Source organism: Neofelis nebulosa, chromosome 4, assembly GCF_028018385.1.
Source record: "Neofelis nebulosa isolate mNeoNeb1 chromosome 4, mNeoNeb1.pri, whole genome shotgun sequence".
Classification (NCBI taxonomy): domain Eukaryota; kingdom Metazoa; phylum Chordata; class Mammalia; order Carnivora; family Felidae; genus Neofelis; species Neofelis nebulosa.
In genome coordinates this window covers 117,558,013-117,576,212 of record NC_080785.1, presented here as the reverse complement: position 1 = coordinate 117,576,212, position 18,200 = coordinate 117,558,013, and the positions used below count along the sequence as shown (strand labels likewise).

The 18,200-nt window shown below is 49.1% G+C and overlaps 1 protein-coding gene across 2 annotated transcripts in view; it reads left to right on the top strand.

Moving 5' to 3' along the window:
- Window positions 1-18,200, top strand: part of SLC6A11 (solute carrier family 6 member 11) — a 132,195-nt gene that overhangs the window by 11,877 nt on the left and 102,118 nt on the right. For both annotated transcript variants that reach the window (XM_058725995.1, XM_058725994.1), the window contains exon 5: window positions 16,448-16,580. In XM_058725995.1, coding sequence (XP_058581978.1) covers window positions 16,448-16,580 — 133 coding nt within the window. The remainder of the gene's footprint in view (window positions 1-16,447; window positions 16,581-18,200) is intronic.

Genomic DNA, 18,200 nt, shown 5'->3' with positions numbered 1-18,200 from the left:
GGGCACCTGGCCCAACCCACCCCCTGTCTTACAGGTTCATTTCCCTTTTCAGGGTACAAGTTATTGGCTTAGCCAGTGAGAAAAGGTTGGGCCCTGGGTCAGTCTTGGACTGTGGCTCAAGCAAGGGGCCTATGGGGCAGGGGCAATTTGTCTTTCTCATGTCAGATTTCAAAATTAGGCTGTTCTGGTTTTCTTAGTAACTCATTATGCTTCTGGCATCTGAGCATTTATCTAAATATGTTTGCAGTCCTAAATTTTAAGCCTGTGTCCTCTGCTGGGATTGAGTACTGCCAAGAGTGTAACCACCGTTGTGGCATCAGGTGGACTTTGGTCTGTCTTCACATCAGGCCTTGGATTCCATTAGTCCACGTGTCTCCAGCAAGTCCATATTTGCTGTGTGTACAATTAAAATCGCTTTTGCGTGGTGTCCATTCAACCAGCATTTGTTGAGCACATACTGTGTGCTGGGCCTGAATTAAGCCCTAAGGGTTTTCAGTTCTGTATCTTTGTTCAGAAGGGTGTGGTCTTATCTTTCTGGTGTATCTTCACTGGACAAGGTTTTAAAATTTCATTATTTCTAAATCATGTGGCTACTTGATTTTCTCTGGACACAAAATTTGGGAGGCAGGGGAGCTGGAGTGAAGCCCTGATTCCTGTGGACCCAGGGCCCAGCCCTGCCTCCCTCTCAGACTCCTTCCCCTCCACCATTGCCCTCCTCCACCTGGCTTTCCTTCTGTCCTTTGTACGTACTTGACCCATGCTCAGTCACAGGTCTTTGTTGTTCCCTTTGTTTGGAAGATTCTTCACCAGATCCTTATGTGTCTGGCTCCTTCTTACCATGAAATCTTCATGCAGATGTCATTTGGGAAGCCCTCTCTGACCATCCCAGCTATATCAGCACTCAGCCCCTCTCAACCCCATAGCTCTGTTTTATTGTCTACGTAGCCCTTACTGAAATCCCCGCATCTTTGCTTATTTTCTCCCTCACTCCATTAGAATGTAAGCCCCATGCCAGGAAGGGCTGCCCTCGTTTGCTCCCTGTTCTGCCAGCACATTCTAGGTGCTTAACAAATATTAGTTGAGATGGGTAAGTGGAAGAGTGAATAAATGAACAGATGTTTCTTTTTAAAAAAATTTTTTTTAACATTTATTGAGAGACAGAGACAGAGCATGAGCGGAGGATGGGTCAGGAAGAGAGGGAGATACAGAATCTCAAGCAGGTTCCAGGCTCTGAGCTGTCAGCACAGAGCCCGATGCGGGGCTCGAACTCACAAACCGCGAGATCAAGACCTGAGCTCAAGTCGGACACTTTACCGACTGAGCCACCCAGGCGCCCCTGGACAGATGTTTCTTAACTCCTCAAAGTTCATTGTCCTCATTTGTAAATTGGAAATGATCATGATAACACTCACCTGCAGGGCTGAGATGAGGATTGAATGGGTCCTCCCCTGTCTTGAGCCCGGTATAGTTTAGACCCTTTGGAAAGGACTGCGTGCAGAAAGAGAATGTTTGTGATTGACTTTCCTATTTGTGAGTTGGAAATTAGTCACATTCCCTGCTTTGCCAGCCTCTCTGGATTTCTGTTGAGGATTAAAGGGGAGAACACATACTAACTTTGATGGGGTGTAAGTGGGGTGCCCAAGTTAGCTCCTGGTACTGAGGTTTGGTGCCCCACTTCACCCCTGCCTCTACAGGTGTGGATTCATGGCTGATCCTCATGCAGCGTCAGCCTGTGTGTCTGAAGCAGCCATAGTGCCTCCTACTGCAGGTTCAGAAATGCCCCCCGACCCTTCCCTAAGTCAGAACCCAGCACTGCATGGCACCGTCTACTCCTGCTAGTTTGGAGTACTCCACTCCCAGTGTATTACCTCCTTGACGTGCACAGTGTAGACTTGAGTGGCAAGTTCTAGAATCCAGTTTAAGTCATCGCTTCCTCTACCAGCCCAGTGCATGACCCTGGGCAACTTACCCTCCTAAACCTCCATCTGCTTCTCTGAAGATGGGAGGGTCATAGGACCTAACTCTCAGGGTTTTCAGTAGTGTTAGAAGAGATGAGGCCTGTATGCTTTCCCGGTGGCAAGTGTTCAATATGTGGTAGCTAATTTTTACAAGGAAGATGTCATCCACATCTTTGAAAGTCTGCGTGGAGTCTTTTAAACATTCTTAGAGAAGTCTCATCAGCCAGGTCTGTATGCCCCTCATGGTGGACCTGGAGAACTCTCAGTGCATTTTCTTCACCTGGTTGTTCTTTTGACATTTTCTGAGAACCTACTAGGTGTTGGACACCTTATCAGTAGTCAGAAACATGAGGGGGCGGTGCTATCTGTCCCCAAAGAAGCACACAGCTTGGTGGGGGAAGCTGGAAAGTAAAGATGTAATAAAATAAAAGATTTTTTGAAATATAAAGCAACAGATACGTGTAGGATGGTTGCATTGGGCCAAGATGAGGAAGCCTGGGCTTTGGGGAAAGCTTCATGGAGTTGATGAGGCTTAGCTGTGTTTTGAAGGGTGAATAGAAGTTTATGTGTTTGCCAGCGGAGTGATTGAATAGCATGCCAGTGGAGAAATAGCTTAAGCAAGAACCGAAGCAAGACCTGAAGCTAAATGTTGAGGCTTGTAGACTTTACCTGCCATACTACTGCATGTGGAGCCTGGGGAATGGTGGGGGCTTTGCTGAGGAAGTAGGCAGGAGCCAGAGCATCTGGTCAGTCACAAGTCTTTACTGAGTACCTACTATATGTCAGATAGCATTGTAGGTTCTGGGATACGGTATAAACAGAACAACATACTCTCCTGGTGGAGCTGGCTTCGCAGACAATCAAATACACAGAAAGTATTAGGTTAAGTCAGGATCGTTCTGCTGAAGAAAAAGCAGGCAGGGAACAAGAGTGTCACAGGACCAAGGAGGGCCTCTTTAAGGAGGTGGCATTTGAGCAGGTACCTGAGAGAAGTGAGGGAGGCAGCCATGTGGATGTGGGGGATGAGGCCTCGGGCCGAAGGAGTAGCGGGGGGCTGCGACCCTACAGCGGGAGAATGCTTGAGGTGTTGGGGGAAGAGCCGGCAGCCAGCAAGGCTGGAGCCGAGTGTGAAGGACCTTGGTGCCTTTCCAAAGGGTTTGAAATCATCCCATGGGCTGCCTCCAAAGGCCCCATCCATGGAATAATAGGAGTAAGACAGATCACCCATGCTGCCAGGTGGACACAGGAGGCAGGGCTGGGGGGACACTTTCCTGGTCCAAGTGCATGAAATTGAGTTTTCTGCCGGAGAGAGGGCATGTGGGTGGGAAGGGATGGGCAGAAACAGTGTTGTGAGGATGGTGGTAATTCTGCTTGGCCAATCTGTGCCCTGAGAAAGTAAGAACACGTCCCTATGATCTGTTAATGCCTCCCAGCTACCCGCTGGCACGCATCCGTGGTGGGCTTTTCCTCATGGGGGCAGGGGGGAGGCTCCAAATTGGCCTGGACTCTCTCATAGCTTTTACACGGCAGTGGAAGCCAACTTAGCAATAACTCTCAGTGTTTGGGCAGTGTGTCAGCTTTGTCCCCAAAATTCCACTTCTGGAACTTTATCCTACTTGGGTGACCATTCTAGTTATGAACAGCATGCCAATGGCAACATCGTTTGTCGTCGTTGGAAAAAAAAAAAAGGGACACATGTAAAATGTGATACTGATTAGATACATTGTGGTATCGTCGCAAGAACTGCTAAAAAGGAATGAACAGAAAATGTGTTGATATGGAAAAAAATCTCTAAGGTCAAATTAAGTGGAAAAGGCACAGTGTAGAAAGTTGTATATAATACCATAATTGTAAAAATATATGTACATGCCTTGTTTTCGTAGAATATTTCTGGAACCTTACACAGGAAGCTGTTGAACGTGGTGACCCAAGAGTGGGATGGGGGCACACAGGCATGGAGAAAGAGAGTTTTGTTTGCTTTTAATTTTTTTGTACTATTTGAGTTAAAAAATTAAAACCAGGAACATGATTATTTCATAATTAAAAAAAATAGGAGCTGAGAGGTTACAGAACACATTGTCATTTATGATAATGATCCCTCCTGAGTGACAAATCTTAATCACAGCCGTGGTAGTGACTTACTAGTCATTATTTATTTATCATATAAACCGTTTTTCTTAACATTATCTCATTTAATTTTTATATCAGCCCCATGAGATAGGCAGAAGAAAAACAATTCTGTTTTCCCGTTGAACAAACATAATCTTGGAAGAGCTGAGGGATTGCCCAGCTCATACACCAGAACTCAAAACTCCTGGCTCTGGCTGTCCCCAGGGCAGCTCTGGTTTCTCCAGAAGGCGCTGCTCTCCAGTGGGGTTGGGAGGGGCTGCCTCCCCCTACAGATGTTTCCTGTGGACCAGAGGAATTCACCTCCTTCTCTGCTCAATCCTCACCACCAGGGAGGCTCCTGGGGGCTTGAGTTAAGGAGAGCAGGGAGGAGATCACCAGCCCCCTTGCAAGGGAGCAGGCCTGGGCTGCCCTTCCTAGCTCTCAGGAGATGCACCAAAGCAAACCCAAAGTGGCACTTTGTGTCCTTTTCCTTCTAATTATTTAATATTTAACTGGTTGCAGAAGTAGTGAATGTTGTAAGTGATTCAAACACAACAGCTACATAAATGAGATACATCTGTGCATCAGATATACATAATTTATAAATATGTGTTTTAGTCCGTTTGGGCTGCTATAACAAACATACCACAGATTGGGTGGCTTCTACAACAATTTATTTCTCACAGTTCTGGAGGCTGGAGGTCCAAGATCAAGGTGCTGGTAGATCTGGTGTGTCGTGAAAGCTCATTCCTGGTTCATAGGTGGCCATCTTCTTGCTGTGCCTTCACCTGGTGGAAGGGGCAAGAGAACTCTCTGGGCACTCGTCCCATTAGGAGGGCTCTACCCTCATGACCTAATCACCTCCCAAAGGCCCTACCTCCTAATACCATCACCCTGGGGGTTAGGGTTTAACATATAATTTGGGGGGACACAAACTTTGAGGCTGTTGTTAACAATTCAGAATCTCTTCCTGTCAGTATTTCCCTATGCATTTAGCTCCATTCTTCTTACCTTTCTTTTTGCTCTGTGTGTTGAAGAAAAGAAATTCCCAGGTTCAGGAATTTAATTCTGTAAAGGTCAGCTCCCTTTTACAGAAGTGGGTTCTCCAGTGGACACTCGATTTCCTTGTTGCAAAAGTAGTCCATGTTTTTTTTTGCAGAAGATGTAGGAAGCATGTTTAAGTAAATAAAGGAAAAAAACAGCACACACGATAGCATTCCAATGTCCACACTGCTGAAGCTGAGAGGGGTTACGTGTCAAAGCCCGCTGTTGTGGCTCCCTCGTTTCCTCTAGATCTAGCCTGGTAACCACCCCCGAAGTCAGACCCAGGCCCCCACTTTCAAGAAGCAGCATGCAGCACCTGTCCCCCACTGACAGTGATAGAGCCCCAAGGTGACGCTCCCACTCCGCCCCCCCCCACCCCCCCACCGGTAAGCTGTCTGCCCTCAGTTGTCAGCACTGGGGTGCCCGCTCACCCAGAGCCCCTGCCCCAAGAGGGAGCGGTTAACCCTTCTACTGCTGATGCAGTCTGAATGCACCAATGAGCTAAGAGTGGAAGCACTGCTTGTACGCAGAATTACTGAAATGCTCTTTAAAAGAATGGTGATGCGGTATGGAGATGCAGAGACCTGGGCTTTGGGGCCCCAGGACAGGAATTTGAACCCTGTGGCTTCCACTTATGAGCTGTGTGTTCCTTACTTACACCTCCCGGCAACTCACTTTCTTTGCCCGCAGAATGGGAGGCGGAGGAGGAGTAATTCAGCTTATTAGGAAGTGCTGAAGAGCTATGATCTATTATCTTTTGTTCATTGGTGGAGTAAAGATATTTGTATATAAAATCAGCCACGAGTGTTTGTATTCACACACAAAAAAATGGTGGATGACTTACACTAAATAATGAGAGGTAGCAATTTAGTGAACCACAGGGCTTTGTCTGAGGTTTCTTTCATGTCTTGATGGTGCAGCAGGGGAAGGGGAAGCCCTGGCCCTGTGCCCTGGCCCGGAGCATGCCCTCCAGCCACGCTTTTTCAATTCCAACCACCCACCCAGGGGATAAATGATGTAACATCACTGTGGGGGTCCTCATCCCACACAGGGGATTCTGAGGCAGAGAGAGGTTAAGGGACTTGTCCAAACTGCCTCTCTTGGCAAGCCAGAGCCAGAACTGGGCTGAGAGAAGGACTCTCCACCCCACCCGCGTCCCTTCGCCCCTTCGCCCTTCCATGCTCCTCTTGCCTGTGTCTGAAATGCGGGCAGCTGCCTGTTTTATCCAATGGCAGAATCTGACCAGCATGTCCCTTCTCTTTGCAGGCTGCTGGACCTAGGTCCTTGAAGGAAGAGTTTTTTAGCAGATTGGGGAGAATATAATTGATGGAAGGAGGGAGGAATGAATGGGAATGGGTGAAGAGAAGGCTCTGGTGCCCAGCAAAAACCAAACAAAAGCACCTGTTGGGTTATGTCTTTGCTGGATTTCAAGAGGTTCCTTTAGGAAAATGGTTGAATCTTGATTTTGAAAGAATACTGTTGTTTTCAGCTGAGCCAGATGGTGCTTGTGACACTCAAAGACTCTGATCTACTGTGATGACAGATGTAAATTGATGCTGGCCTCCTGGTGTATAGCTTATGGCCCTGTAGCTGGTGGCACAGGTGTTAATGAATGACTTTAATTCAGACTCAGGCACAGAATAATGCATAAGGGGCTGTTACCAAATTTCAGTGCATTAACTCTATTCTGGGTGATTTTTTTATGTTTATTTTTTGAGAGAGAGTGAGAGAGCAGGGGAGGGGCAGATAGAGAGAGGGAGACGCAGAATCCAAAGCAGGCTCCAGGCTCTGAGCTGTCAGCACAGAGCCCCCTGTGGGGCTCGAACCCACAAACTGTGAGCTCATGACCTGAGTTGAAGTTGGACGTTTAACCAACTGGGCCACCCAGGCATCCCTAGTCCAGATGATATTTAATGAAACCACAAGAAAGTATATGAAACTGTCAAGATGCCTGACACACATGTATCCTCATGCCTGCTCTAGACTGACCCTGGTAGACATCTTGATGGGGAAGAAACACCAAAGCTGGGGAACCTGACTCTCCCACTTACTGGTGGGGTCCCTGGGCATGTGACTCAGAACCTCTGTTCCCTCGTTGGTGAAATGGTGTACCTGTCCCACCCTTCAAGGTGCTGTCAGTGTGAAGGGACAGTGGTGCATTGTGAGTAGCTGACCAATGGTAGCTCCTCTCACTTCTGGGTCCAGCCTGCCCCCCTTCCCGGTGGATAAGGTGACATTCAAAGGATGGAGGTCTCCTGGTGATAGACACCAGAGCTGGGAATAGACCCCTCCTCCCCACTCTGGAGCTCCTTGTCCAGGGCTTTTCCTAATGGCACGTGTGCCTCTCCTACGTGCTGTCCCTCCTTGGCAGACAGTAGCTCTTTGCTAGCCTCGGCACAGAACGTCTCAGAGGCACGAGGGGTGGCAAAGATGGTCAGACTTCATCAGAGCTTTTGGTGGCTGGTGATGCAGAGGTGTGGTACTGTGGGGGCCCATGGGGTGCGGCTGGAAAGGCTTGGGCAGCACTTTTGGGCCATGCTGAGTCCTGGTGAGGAGGAGAAAGGGTCAGGAATTGGAGGGTCCTGGGACCCCAGCTGTGGGTGGTGAGATCCTCTCTGCTGCGTGGGACCTAGGTAATACACATGAGGATGTGCTATGTTAAGAACCAGCGGGTTCCCCAAAGCCGTGGCAGCCTCTCTGTTGCTTGGCCTGCCCCTTCTGCACTTTGCCTCCTGACCTGCAGTACCTCTGTTCACGTCTCCCCATGAGGCACAAGTTTTAGGGGTCTTCCCTGAGTTTTGATGCCATAAGAGTCCCTTCTTCTAGACTCACGCTCCTCACTGCCTCCTACTTTCCTGGATCTCACCCTCCAGCCAGGGGGGCACTGGAACAGAAGACTGGGGCGCAAGCCCCGTCTGTGATCCAAGGCAAGCTCAGTAATACATGGAGCCTCAGTTTCCCCTGAACAATGGGAGCAAAACAGGACTAACAGACGCAAGAGTGCCAGTGTGCTGTTCCTAAGTGTGTGTTCTGTGTAATGCCCTGGAGGAAGTATTGCTTTGGAAAGGCAGAAACATGGCACAGTACACTTCTTACTAACAACTTAAAAAATTTTTTTTAAATGTTTATTTTTGAGAGAGACAGAGAAACAGTGCGAGCAGGGGAGAGGCAGAGAGAAAGAGAGACTCAGAATCTGAAGCAGGCTCCAGGCTCTGAGCTGTTAGCACAGAGCTCGATGAGGGGCTCGAACTCATGAACCACGATATCATGACCTGAGCCAAAGTTGGCCACTTAATTGACTGAGCCACCCAGGCGCCCCACTTCCTGACAACTTCTTAGTAACTGGGTTACAGTTTACATTCCATAAAGTGCTCCCCTTGTAGGTGCGCAAGTCAGTGATTTTGAATCACTGCCGATCGTGACCTCATCACAATACAGGTTTGGAACATCTCCAGCACGTCATAAGGGCTCTCAGTACCCATTTACACTTCATCTCTCCTCCAGCCTGCAGGGAACCACTCCTCCACTTTCTGTCTCCTTAAATTTGCCTAGTTAGGACTTGGCATATAAATGGAGTCATGCAAGTCTCACTAACTTCCTTCATTTAGCATGTTTTCAAGGCTCACCCATGTTATCACATGTATCATTTCGTCATAAATAACATTCTTTGTGGCTAAATAACATTCCGTTGTATGGATACACCACATTTTGTCGGTCAGTTAATGGACATTTGGGTGCTTTTCCGTTTTTGGCTATTAGGAATAACCTAGGGGTGGAACCTCTGAGTTGTATGTTTAGCTTTTTAAGAAACTGTCAACCCGTTTTCCATTGTGGCTAAACCAGTTTTGCATTTTCACCAAAAATATATGATGTTCCATTTCTCCACATCCTAGAGGACACTTGTTATTTTGATTACTGCCATCCCGGTAGGTGCACCCAAGTGGATATGAAATAGTATCTCATTGTGGTTTTAGTTTGGCTTTAATGGGGAATACTTCTGAATAAATTTGGGAAACATTGGGTTAATCAGAGTATAAAAGTATCTTTACCGCAGGACTCCTTAGAACCTTTAATTTTCTGATGATCATTGAGATTCTCAAAGGAGGGCTACAGTGTACTTCGTTTTCTCCACTGAGGTCCTGGTGAGAACTCTTGAGTGTCTTGAAGGATTGCTGTTCTTTGGAAAGCCTAGGACAGGGTTCTAGAGACCACTGGCCAAACCCCGTCTCCTGCCTATTTTTGTAAATAAAGTTTTGTTGGAAGACAGCCACACTTGTTTATAAATTGTGTATGGCTGCTTTCACACTGCAAAGATAGATAGTTGGGACAGTGACCATATGGCTTGCAGACCCTAAAATATTTACACACTGGCCCTTTAAAGAAAGTTTGTTGACCCCTGATCTAGGAGTGCCTGGTGCACAGTAGATGCTCGCTTAACCTTTAGATGAAAGGATGGGCTAACCCTTACGATATGGGTAGGGACCAAGAATACACTTTGTGAGGCTTTGTGTTATTTGAGCTGGTGCTTAAAGGACAGGTAGAATTTTTACAGCTTGGGAGAATGAGGAAGAATGAGGAAGAATTCCTTACAGGAATGAATCCTGTAAGGTGGAGAAGTCAAGGTGTGCTTGGGGGCTGATGGGGACTTCCGCATGGCCTAGGGGGATTTCTGCAGTGACGGAAGAAATTGGAGCAGTAGCTCCTGACTCCTCGTGCCAACCTAGGTCATTCTGTAAATGACACAGTTCTGTTCCATCTTCCCCATGACCAGACAGTGGCTCCAAGCTCTGCCTCTGAAGTCGAACAGGTGAGGCTTCAGATTCTGCCTCAGCCTTCCTGGGCATATTAATTTCCCTAAGCCACACTTTTCCCACTTGTAAAATGGGAACAACTGTTGCCTTTACCTTGGGAGTGAGCATGAGGAAATCCAGGCTATCATGGTCCTTGTTATTTTCTTCATACTCCTGGGTAGTAAGCTCTCCGACAACCTGAGGGGGTGCTCTCTCAGGGCACCCCTGCTTCACTCATCGTTGTGGCTTTAGTCCTTAGGGTACGCGGCATGGAGTTAGCACCTGATAACTATCTGCTGGAAGATGGCATGATGCAGAGGCCTCAGTTGCTTGACAAGGAGGGTCCTTGCTCTGTGCCTCCAGCAGCATTTAGGACCTCTGCTGGGGCTCATAGGAGCAAGTCAGAGCTGGGGGCCTGCACTTCTTTCTTCCCAGAGAAGTGAGAGCAGAACCCCGAAGGCAGAGAAACTCTGGAGGGGGCAGGGAAGGCACATTAGTTTTGGTGATGGGCCCTTTTTTGTTTGTTTGTTGCTTGGGGAGACCAGAAAGGAAGACCAGCAAGGCTATTTATAGCCCAGCCCCTCAGCGCCAGTTTTTAGGGCGGTCTGTGCGTCCCTGGCAACACTTACTCCGTGGCAGGTTAAAGAAAGGTGATGTGTTTGCCGGCTCCGTGCTGGACATCAAGATGAGGCCTCTCCGGCCAGCCAGCCACGCTGGGAGCTGTTCCCACATGGCCTCTCCCAGGCTCTCTGCCGGTGGAGGAGAGGGGCCTGGCTGCCTGCTCCTTCTCCGCTTTCTGGGGTCAGACCATTCCTGGCTCTGCAAGCTAGGGAAGCCCCAGGTGTGAGGCTGTTTCCTCCCCTCCAGACTCAGCCTCTCTGTGTATGAGACACTGAGATGGAAATGAGGGTGATGTCTGGAGACTGGATTTGGGAACCCAGCCATTTTCCCTCAGACTGTGAAGGATGGGGGAGAAGCCTTGAGTGAGAGGCATCCTCTTGCTGGGGTCCATTTCTGGTGGGCAGCAGTGGGGGAAAGGGTGTGGGCACCGGAAGAACCTGGTTTCAAGTCCTAATCTGGGCAGGTTCCTTTACCTCACTTGGCCTCAGTTTCCCCACCCATAAATGGGTCTAATAATACCCTCACAGTGAACTGAATATAATGAGCTGTATGGCTTTCATGTGGCACCTGCCATAGTCCCCTCTGCTTTCAGCTCCTTCCAGTTCTCTCCTGGCAGTCTCTTAATAACGACAGTTTGTGGGCGCCTGGGTGGCTCAGTGGGTTGAGTGCCAGACTTCGGCTCAGGTCGTGATCTCACGGTTCCTGAGTTCAAGTCCTGCATCTGTTGCCAGCGCGGAGCCCACTTTGGATCCTCTGTCCCCTCTCTCTGCCCCTCCCCTGCTCACGGGCATGTGCTTGCTGTCACTCTCTCAAAAATAAAAAAAATAAATAAATAAGGATGGTTTCCTTCCAAACTGGCCTCTTGATTTCCCCAACACATTCACCCCATTATAAGTAAAACAGCTCTTGTGTTCTGTGTGGCCCTTCCAGATACCACGGTCTCTGACCCATAAAAGCCAAACTCACCAGGGTCCCACCAGCATCCCACTGCATGTCTGCTCCTCACTCAGAGCTGTCTGAAGTCTGCCCCACGAGGATCTGTTCTCCCTGCCTCACTCCCACCTTCTGGTCCCAAATCCCCTGACACCCTCTGTCTTGCCAGGCTGCCCTGCAGCACGTGGCAGGTGGACTGCTTCCCCTTCTGGAATGCCCTCCACCTCCAGGGATGCCGGCTTCTCCTGTTGCTCCCTGCTTTTCTGCTCACACTTGTCTCCCTCCTGCAAGGGCTCCTCCCTTCCTCTCCTGTCCTGTAAATGTTGGGGTTCTGGAGGCTCTGTGCACGTCCTCCCCCTGTCTCCTTCTCCTCCTCCAGCTCTCCCCAGGGAGCCTCATGTGCTCCCAGAACACCCTGATGGCTCAGGTCTGAATCTCCTCCTTGTGTCTCTTTCTTGAGCTTTACACCCAGAGACCCAGTTGCCTCTGGGCATTGCAGCTTCCTAGGTGTCCCACAGGCACCTCAAAATCATCTTGTCTAAAAGATTGGTTCTTCACCTCTTCCTCCTCCAACCTTCTTGACAATTCACTCCTGCTCAGCTAATGACCTGCTCGCCATCCATCCAAGTGTGAAGCTGGGTGTCACTTGGGAACCCCCTCTTCCCTCCTACCTGCCACCCCCAGGCAGTCACCTTGTTCCTGTGCTTTTTCAAGCCCACTTGTTCTCCTCTAGGGCCATTCCCCTACCTTGGTCCAGACCCTCCCCAATTACTATGCAAACTAAGGCAGCCCTGACCCGTTCTACCCTTACTGCCCATTCTTCCCACTGCAGCCAAAGAGAGTCTTCCAGAATATGTATCTGATAGGGTCTCAGTCTTATTTAAGATTCAATGAGGCTCCTGTTGCCCTCAGGATGAAGCCCTAGCCCTTCAGCAAGGCTCATAGTCCAGCTCTGTCCTCACCCCACTTCTCACCCTGGCTTCTGCCGCGCTTACCCAATGTGCCATGCCTTTCCCTGGTCTCACTGAACTTTTGTTCCAGCCTTTTGCCCCTGGTGGCCTTTCTGCCCCAAGTGCTCCCTGCCCTTCTTTGCTGACTCCCTCCTACCCTCCAGGATCTCTCTGGCTCACTCTGATCTCCGCATCCTGGTATTGGTCAAATCCCCGATGATGGTCCCAATGATTTCTCTGTCTTGATCCTCTCTATGCCCAGTTCTATTTTCTTGTCTGCTTTCCCCATTAGAACATGAGCTCTTTATGGACCCCCGGTGTAACACTGACACACTAAAGACTTACTTACTAAGTGCTACTTGAATAAATTAATAAATTACGAAGGACATGTGCTGCGTACTACCTTTATGTTATATGCAAAAACACGTAAGATAGCTTTGGAGCATGCGTTTAATGACAGCTTTCATTAATGAAGAAGAGAAGAAGGCAGTGATTTTAGTGTTACAGGGGAATCTCAGAGCTAGCATTGAGGCTGGAAGTGCAGGCTTTGGAGCCAGGATCCCTAGGTTCAAATCCCAGCTCTGTTGCTTGCTCCTGGTATGACTTTGGGTGAGTTACTGAACCGCTCACACCTCAGTTTCCCCATCTTTGAAATGATGGTGATTCTCTTTACCTCAAGGATTGTTGGGAGGGTTAAATGATGCTTGGAAACCTGTCAAAGGGAGGTATTGTCATTCCCATTTTACAGATGAGGAAGCTGAGACTCAGAGAAGCGATGTCCCTTCCCCAAGGTCATACAGCTGGTAAGGAACAGCGCTCAGTTTGAACCCAGTCCATCTCTACAGGTGCCAGGGGCTGGAGAAGCAGAGGCACCACACTGCCAAGCTCTGGGTAGCTATCTCCAGAAATATTCTACACGTGTGGTCTGAAAAAGATACTTCGTGAAGGACCTGCTCCCATGCCTGGCTCATAGTAGGTGTTCAGAATAACTTGAGTAAATGCCTCCAAAGAGTTCTGTTTAGTCTTCAACATTTCCCGCTCCCTGGACAGTGTCAGGAGGTCTGTTCCTTGGTCCCCCTTTTTTTTGCCAGGGTGTTGGCAGCAAACTCTTCCTTATTCAGACCTTTCTCCTCTCCAGCACTTCATGGGGAGGGTCATTAAGAAAGCTTTTTCCCAGGAAGATCTGTGCCTTCTCCAAGTCTCCGGAGTTGAGTGCCCCAGCCCCTGGGCTCTCAAAGGCTGCCCTTGTGGGTTTCAAAACAACCCACAGCCCTGCAGGCTGAGAACCTGGCCCCTGAGCCTTCTATCTTTAGAAACCCGAGGTCCATTGCTAGTTAGAGTCAGTGCTGGTAAAACCTAAAGAAAATAGTTTGAGGATGTTTTCAAATAGTGTCTGGTGAAACAAAAGAGCAATTTATCCTGCGTAGCTTTTAGTAATCTGCTTCCCATTCTGGGAATTAGATTGTTCAATTAAGCGAGAGGGCGCCGAAGCAGGCTGCATGACTCAAAAGTTTGCGGCATCCAAAATGTGGAAGAGAGGGGACCTGAGCCAGCTCCCTCCTGGCTGCTCTGCCCCCTCTGCTGTCCCTCTGTCCCCATGCCGTTTACAGTTTTCAAGTCCCAGTTCAGAAAACAACTACATCAACAAGAAGGCATATGTGTATGTGCACCCCTGCTAGCTGGGGACCTCATGTAAGTGCTTCTTTAATGAAAAATTCACAGCCTGGAGTGGGATGGGAAAAGCACACCATCTGCACTGGCCCACTTTCTCTCCTGAGCGGGCTTATTTCTTCTTGAATGAGAAGGAATGCCCACCTCATGGGCATTCAGGATGCTGTCGGGGGCAGTTTGTAAGGTGGTAGATATATGTAGGCTACGAGACTCTTAATCGAGAAACAAGGTCCTTGATGAACACTCTGAGGTTCCCTGCAGAATTTTGAGAGTGAGTGGGTGCATCACAGTATTTTGGGGGAGGAGAAAGTCCAGTCCTTCAGGAGCTTCTCAAAGGATATCAGACCCCATCTCTAGGCCCTCTTCAAAAAATCTATTCAGGTGGGGTGTGTAGGTTATTCCTTCATTGTCAGGAAACTCTACTTCTGTGGTGCTGAGGCCTTCCCACGCATAAGCAATCCTTGGGCGGGTGCGGCAAAATGCAGCTTCGGGGGAGTCGTTCGGCAAAGATCTGGACTCATTAGGTCTGGGACGAGATGCAGGAATTTTTTTATTTTTAGCAAGCACTCCACAAGGACCGTGCTCTGAGGCCCACTATTCTGTTATGATAATAGATACTCTTGAAGGTTTCATTTAATGGCCTGTAGTTTTTAACGGAATTAAAGCCAGAGACTACTAAGCATAAGAAACAAAATTTAAAAAAAAATTGCTGTTACAATGATTTGGCTATCTCCTTCCTTAAAAACTTGGACTTTTTTTTTTTTTTTTTTTGGTCCAACTTATACTTGTAGAGGGCAAAAGCCATACATGCTTTTGTTTTAATTCACAGTTTTAATATAGTGCCTGGTCCGTGGTAGGTGCTCAGTAAATGTGTATTTAAGTGGATGTTCGCACTTCTAGCAATAGGTCTGAAAGCTGGTTTCCTTTCAAATAAATCCACACAGCCCAATTTTGTTTGGGGGCCTGCCTGATTTCTCCAGCAGGGGTTGGGGCCGGAGGGAGCCTGTAGACCAGTGCTAATTGGTGTCATTGAGTAATTAATGCAGAATCAGGCCCTGAGCAGATTCCCAGGGAGACAGACACTGAGGGAGGCTTTCATGCTTGGTGGGATGGGAGCTGCTTGCTCAAAGGATGTTCCCAGAGTGCTGAGACGACTGGCGTGGTCCGACGGGGGTGGTTTGGCAGCCAGAATGGGGTTCGTGGAGTGAGTTTGGAGGGGCTTTGTGTTAGTGCCACGGTTCTGCACAATATGGAGCGTGGCGAGTTTGACTTTAAAGAAACACAAACCCCAGGCGTAGGCTCTGGGAGCCAGGCCTGTGTCAACCCTGAAGGATTGATGGGTTCTGAAGGAAGACTGTGGCTCGAGGCATTGACTCAGTGTAGCCCGGGGTCCTCCCCCTCCTGTGGCCTGGGCCTTCTGGGACATCCCTACTCTTGGCCTGCTATTCAAGGCTCCCAGGGATGCATCTCTGTTTACTTGTTCTGCGATTCCCTTATGACCCCTATGTTCCAGCATTCCCCAAGAATCCCATACTCTGTTTTCTGGCTTTTGCTTGTGCTATTCCCTCCATCTAAAACAATTTTAAGTCCCTTTCTCTCCTGGCTGAATCCCATCATCCTTTATGGTTTAGCTCAAATATCACTTCTTCCAGACTGCTTTCCCTAACCCCATGTATCAGTCAGGATTGGTTGGGTTTTGCTGCAATAACAAACATCTCCAAAGATCTCAGTAGCTTAAGGCTGCAAAGTTGCTTTCTTGCTCACACAACATCTTTGACAGAGGGTAGCAGGAGGGCTCATGTGTAGTCACTCAGGAAGTCAGGCTCCTAGGGGCTCCATCTTGACACATACTCTGTCATCACAGCAATAGTAGGAGAAGGCAACATGGTGAATCACCTCACCTGGCTCTGCAAGTGACATGGGTGCTATTGGCCAAAGCAAGTTCATTGGCTGCTCTTTAGTTCAGCAAGCCAGGGTTGTATAATTGCTCCCACTGAAATTCCCCACCTGGAATGTGTATGGACAGTCCTTCAGTCTCCTGGCAGTCGTCAGGTGGGCTAGATGCTTCTCAGTCTTTCCAGAACCCCTCTACTTCTTCCGTTTTAGCCCTTGCCTCACTTACTGTAAACCATTCCTAACTGGTCTGTCTTTCCCCAATGAGTGAATTCATGAAGACAGAGGGCTGGGTCTTGTTCCTTGCTGGGGTCCCTGCCCTGGGTTTGGCTCGGAGGAGATGCTTGGCAAATGGTGGTAGGGGAGGCAGGTGAATGATTGGGTGGCCTATTCTTGCTTCCCTATAGCACTAGCTTTGCCCCGGGTGGGATCAGGGTGGGTCTCCAGCCCCCGTGACTCTCCCCTCTCCCCTCCACAGGCGCCGGGTCCTGGCCATCTCAGGTGGGATCGAGCACATTGGGAACCTCCGTTGGGAGCTGGCCTTGTGTCTCCTGGCAGCCTGGACCATCTGCTACTTCTGCATCTGGAAGGGGACCAAGTCCACAGGAAAGGTAAGAGGTGCATCTTCAAGCAACTAGCCACCAGCAGGGGAGGACATGAGCTGTCCTTGTATAAGATCACAGGTGACCCGGAGAGTGCCCTGAGTTTGAATTATAAAAGTTAGCTCTTATGCTGGAAGGTAGGAGGAGCACTGGACTGGGAGTCCACTCAGGAGCTCAGAGCTAGAACTCAGTGCACCACTCACGTGCGACACACCTCAGGGCTGGTCAGTTCTGCCTTTTGAGCCTCAGTTTGCTTGTCTGTGAAATAGCAAAGCCTGTCCTGTCTTACTGAGAGCTCTGCAAGGAAAGGGGAGGTAAAATGCTTTGAAAACTGGAAGTGCTGAAGTACAACCATGTAGTTTTTGTAATGAAGACATGGGCTTCAGGCATGTGCCAGGGCAGGAAATGCTGGCTGCCTGCACTGATAGGCCCCAGGACCTCACCTACTAAGAGTCTGTGGATGGAGGGCAGCTACGTCCATTTCGTTGCCTTGCCGTGCCATCCATACTGTGTGGCCTCCGGGACCTGCATCTCCTCTCGGGGGGTGCGGGGGGGATGGTGGAGAAGTGGGAGGAAGCAGCCAGGTCTCAACAGCCCTCGCCAGGAAGTTAGCACGGCTCTCCCACTCACAGGCACCTGGCTGGAGCCTGAGGCGTGGCCTCAGCTGCCTGCCAGGGAGGCTCAAGATGTAGGGGAACACGGGGGGAAGTCTAGTGAGCACAGCCATCTGTGCCATAAGAATCAATGCACATGTTGTACATGTAGCTCATGGACAAGTCCCGCCCACTCATGTGCTTTAAGGGGAAAAAAAAAAGTAGAGATGCCTGGGTGGCTCAGCTGGTTGGGCGGCCTACTCTGATTTCAGCTCAGGTCATGATCCTGGGGTTGTGGGATCTAGCCCCACGTTGGGCGCCATGCTGTCAGTGGAGCCTGCTTGGGATTCTCTCTCTCCGCCCCCCCCCCCGCCTCTCCCTGCTGGTGTGTGCACAGGCGCACACGTGTGTGTGCTGTCTCTCAAATACATTAAAATAAAAGCATAGTTGCCAACACTTAAAAATCAGGAGATTTCATGTTGGAAAAGGAAGTATGATTCTGGTATCATTTGGAAAGTTGAAAGGTTTGGCAGCATTGGGCCTGCATGCCTACACAGCAGCTGGGTTGGCGGAGCTGAGCAGTAGCCACCGCCTTCTAGGGATACTCTGGTTGGCCACAGTCCTCACCATTCCCTATTGCCCTGACGCTCTAGCTGAATGTCAGTGCCAGTAGTTTGCTCATTTGTGCTATTCCATTTTTTCTTGTGGAAAAGGAGACCTGCAGCTTTTCTTATTCCAGTCACCCTGACCATCTCACTCCTTGCCTGCCTGTTTCCGGTAGGCATCACCTTTATTCTAAGCTGTTGGCTGGATCAGAGACTGGAGGTCAAACGTCTAAGGAGATGGGAACTTAACCACTCTGGGTCCTTTTACAAAAGGTGGTTCCCTCATTTCCCACAGTGGTAGGTATTGACTGGTGGGCATACCTGCTGGGGGGAAATTAGGCGAGCAGAACAGAGATATTGACAAGTTTCCATGCTGAGGGTGGTAAGGGAGCTAAGGAGGTACTAGAAAGTAATCATAAATTTGCCTGGTG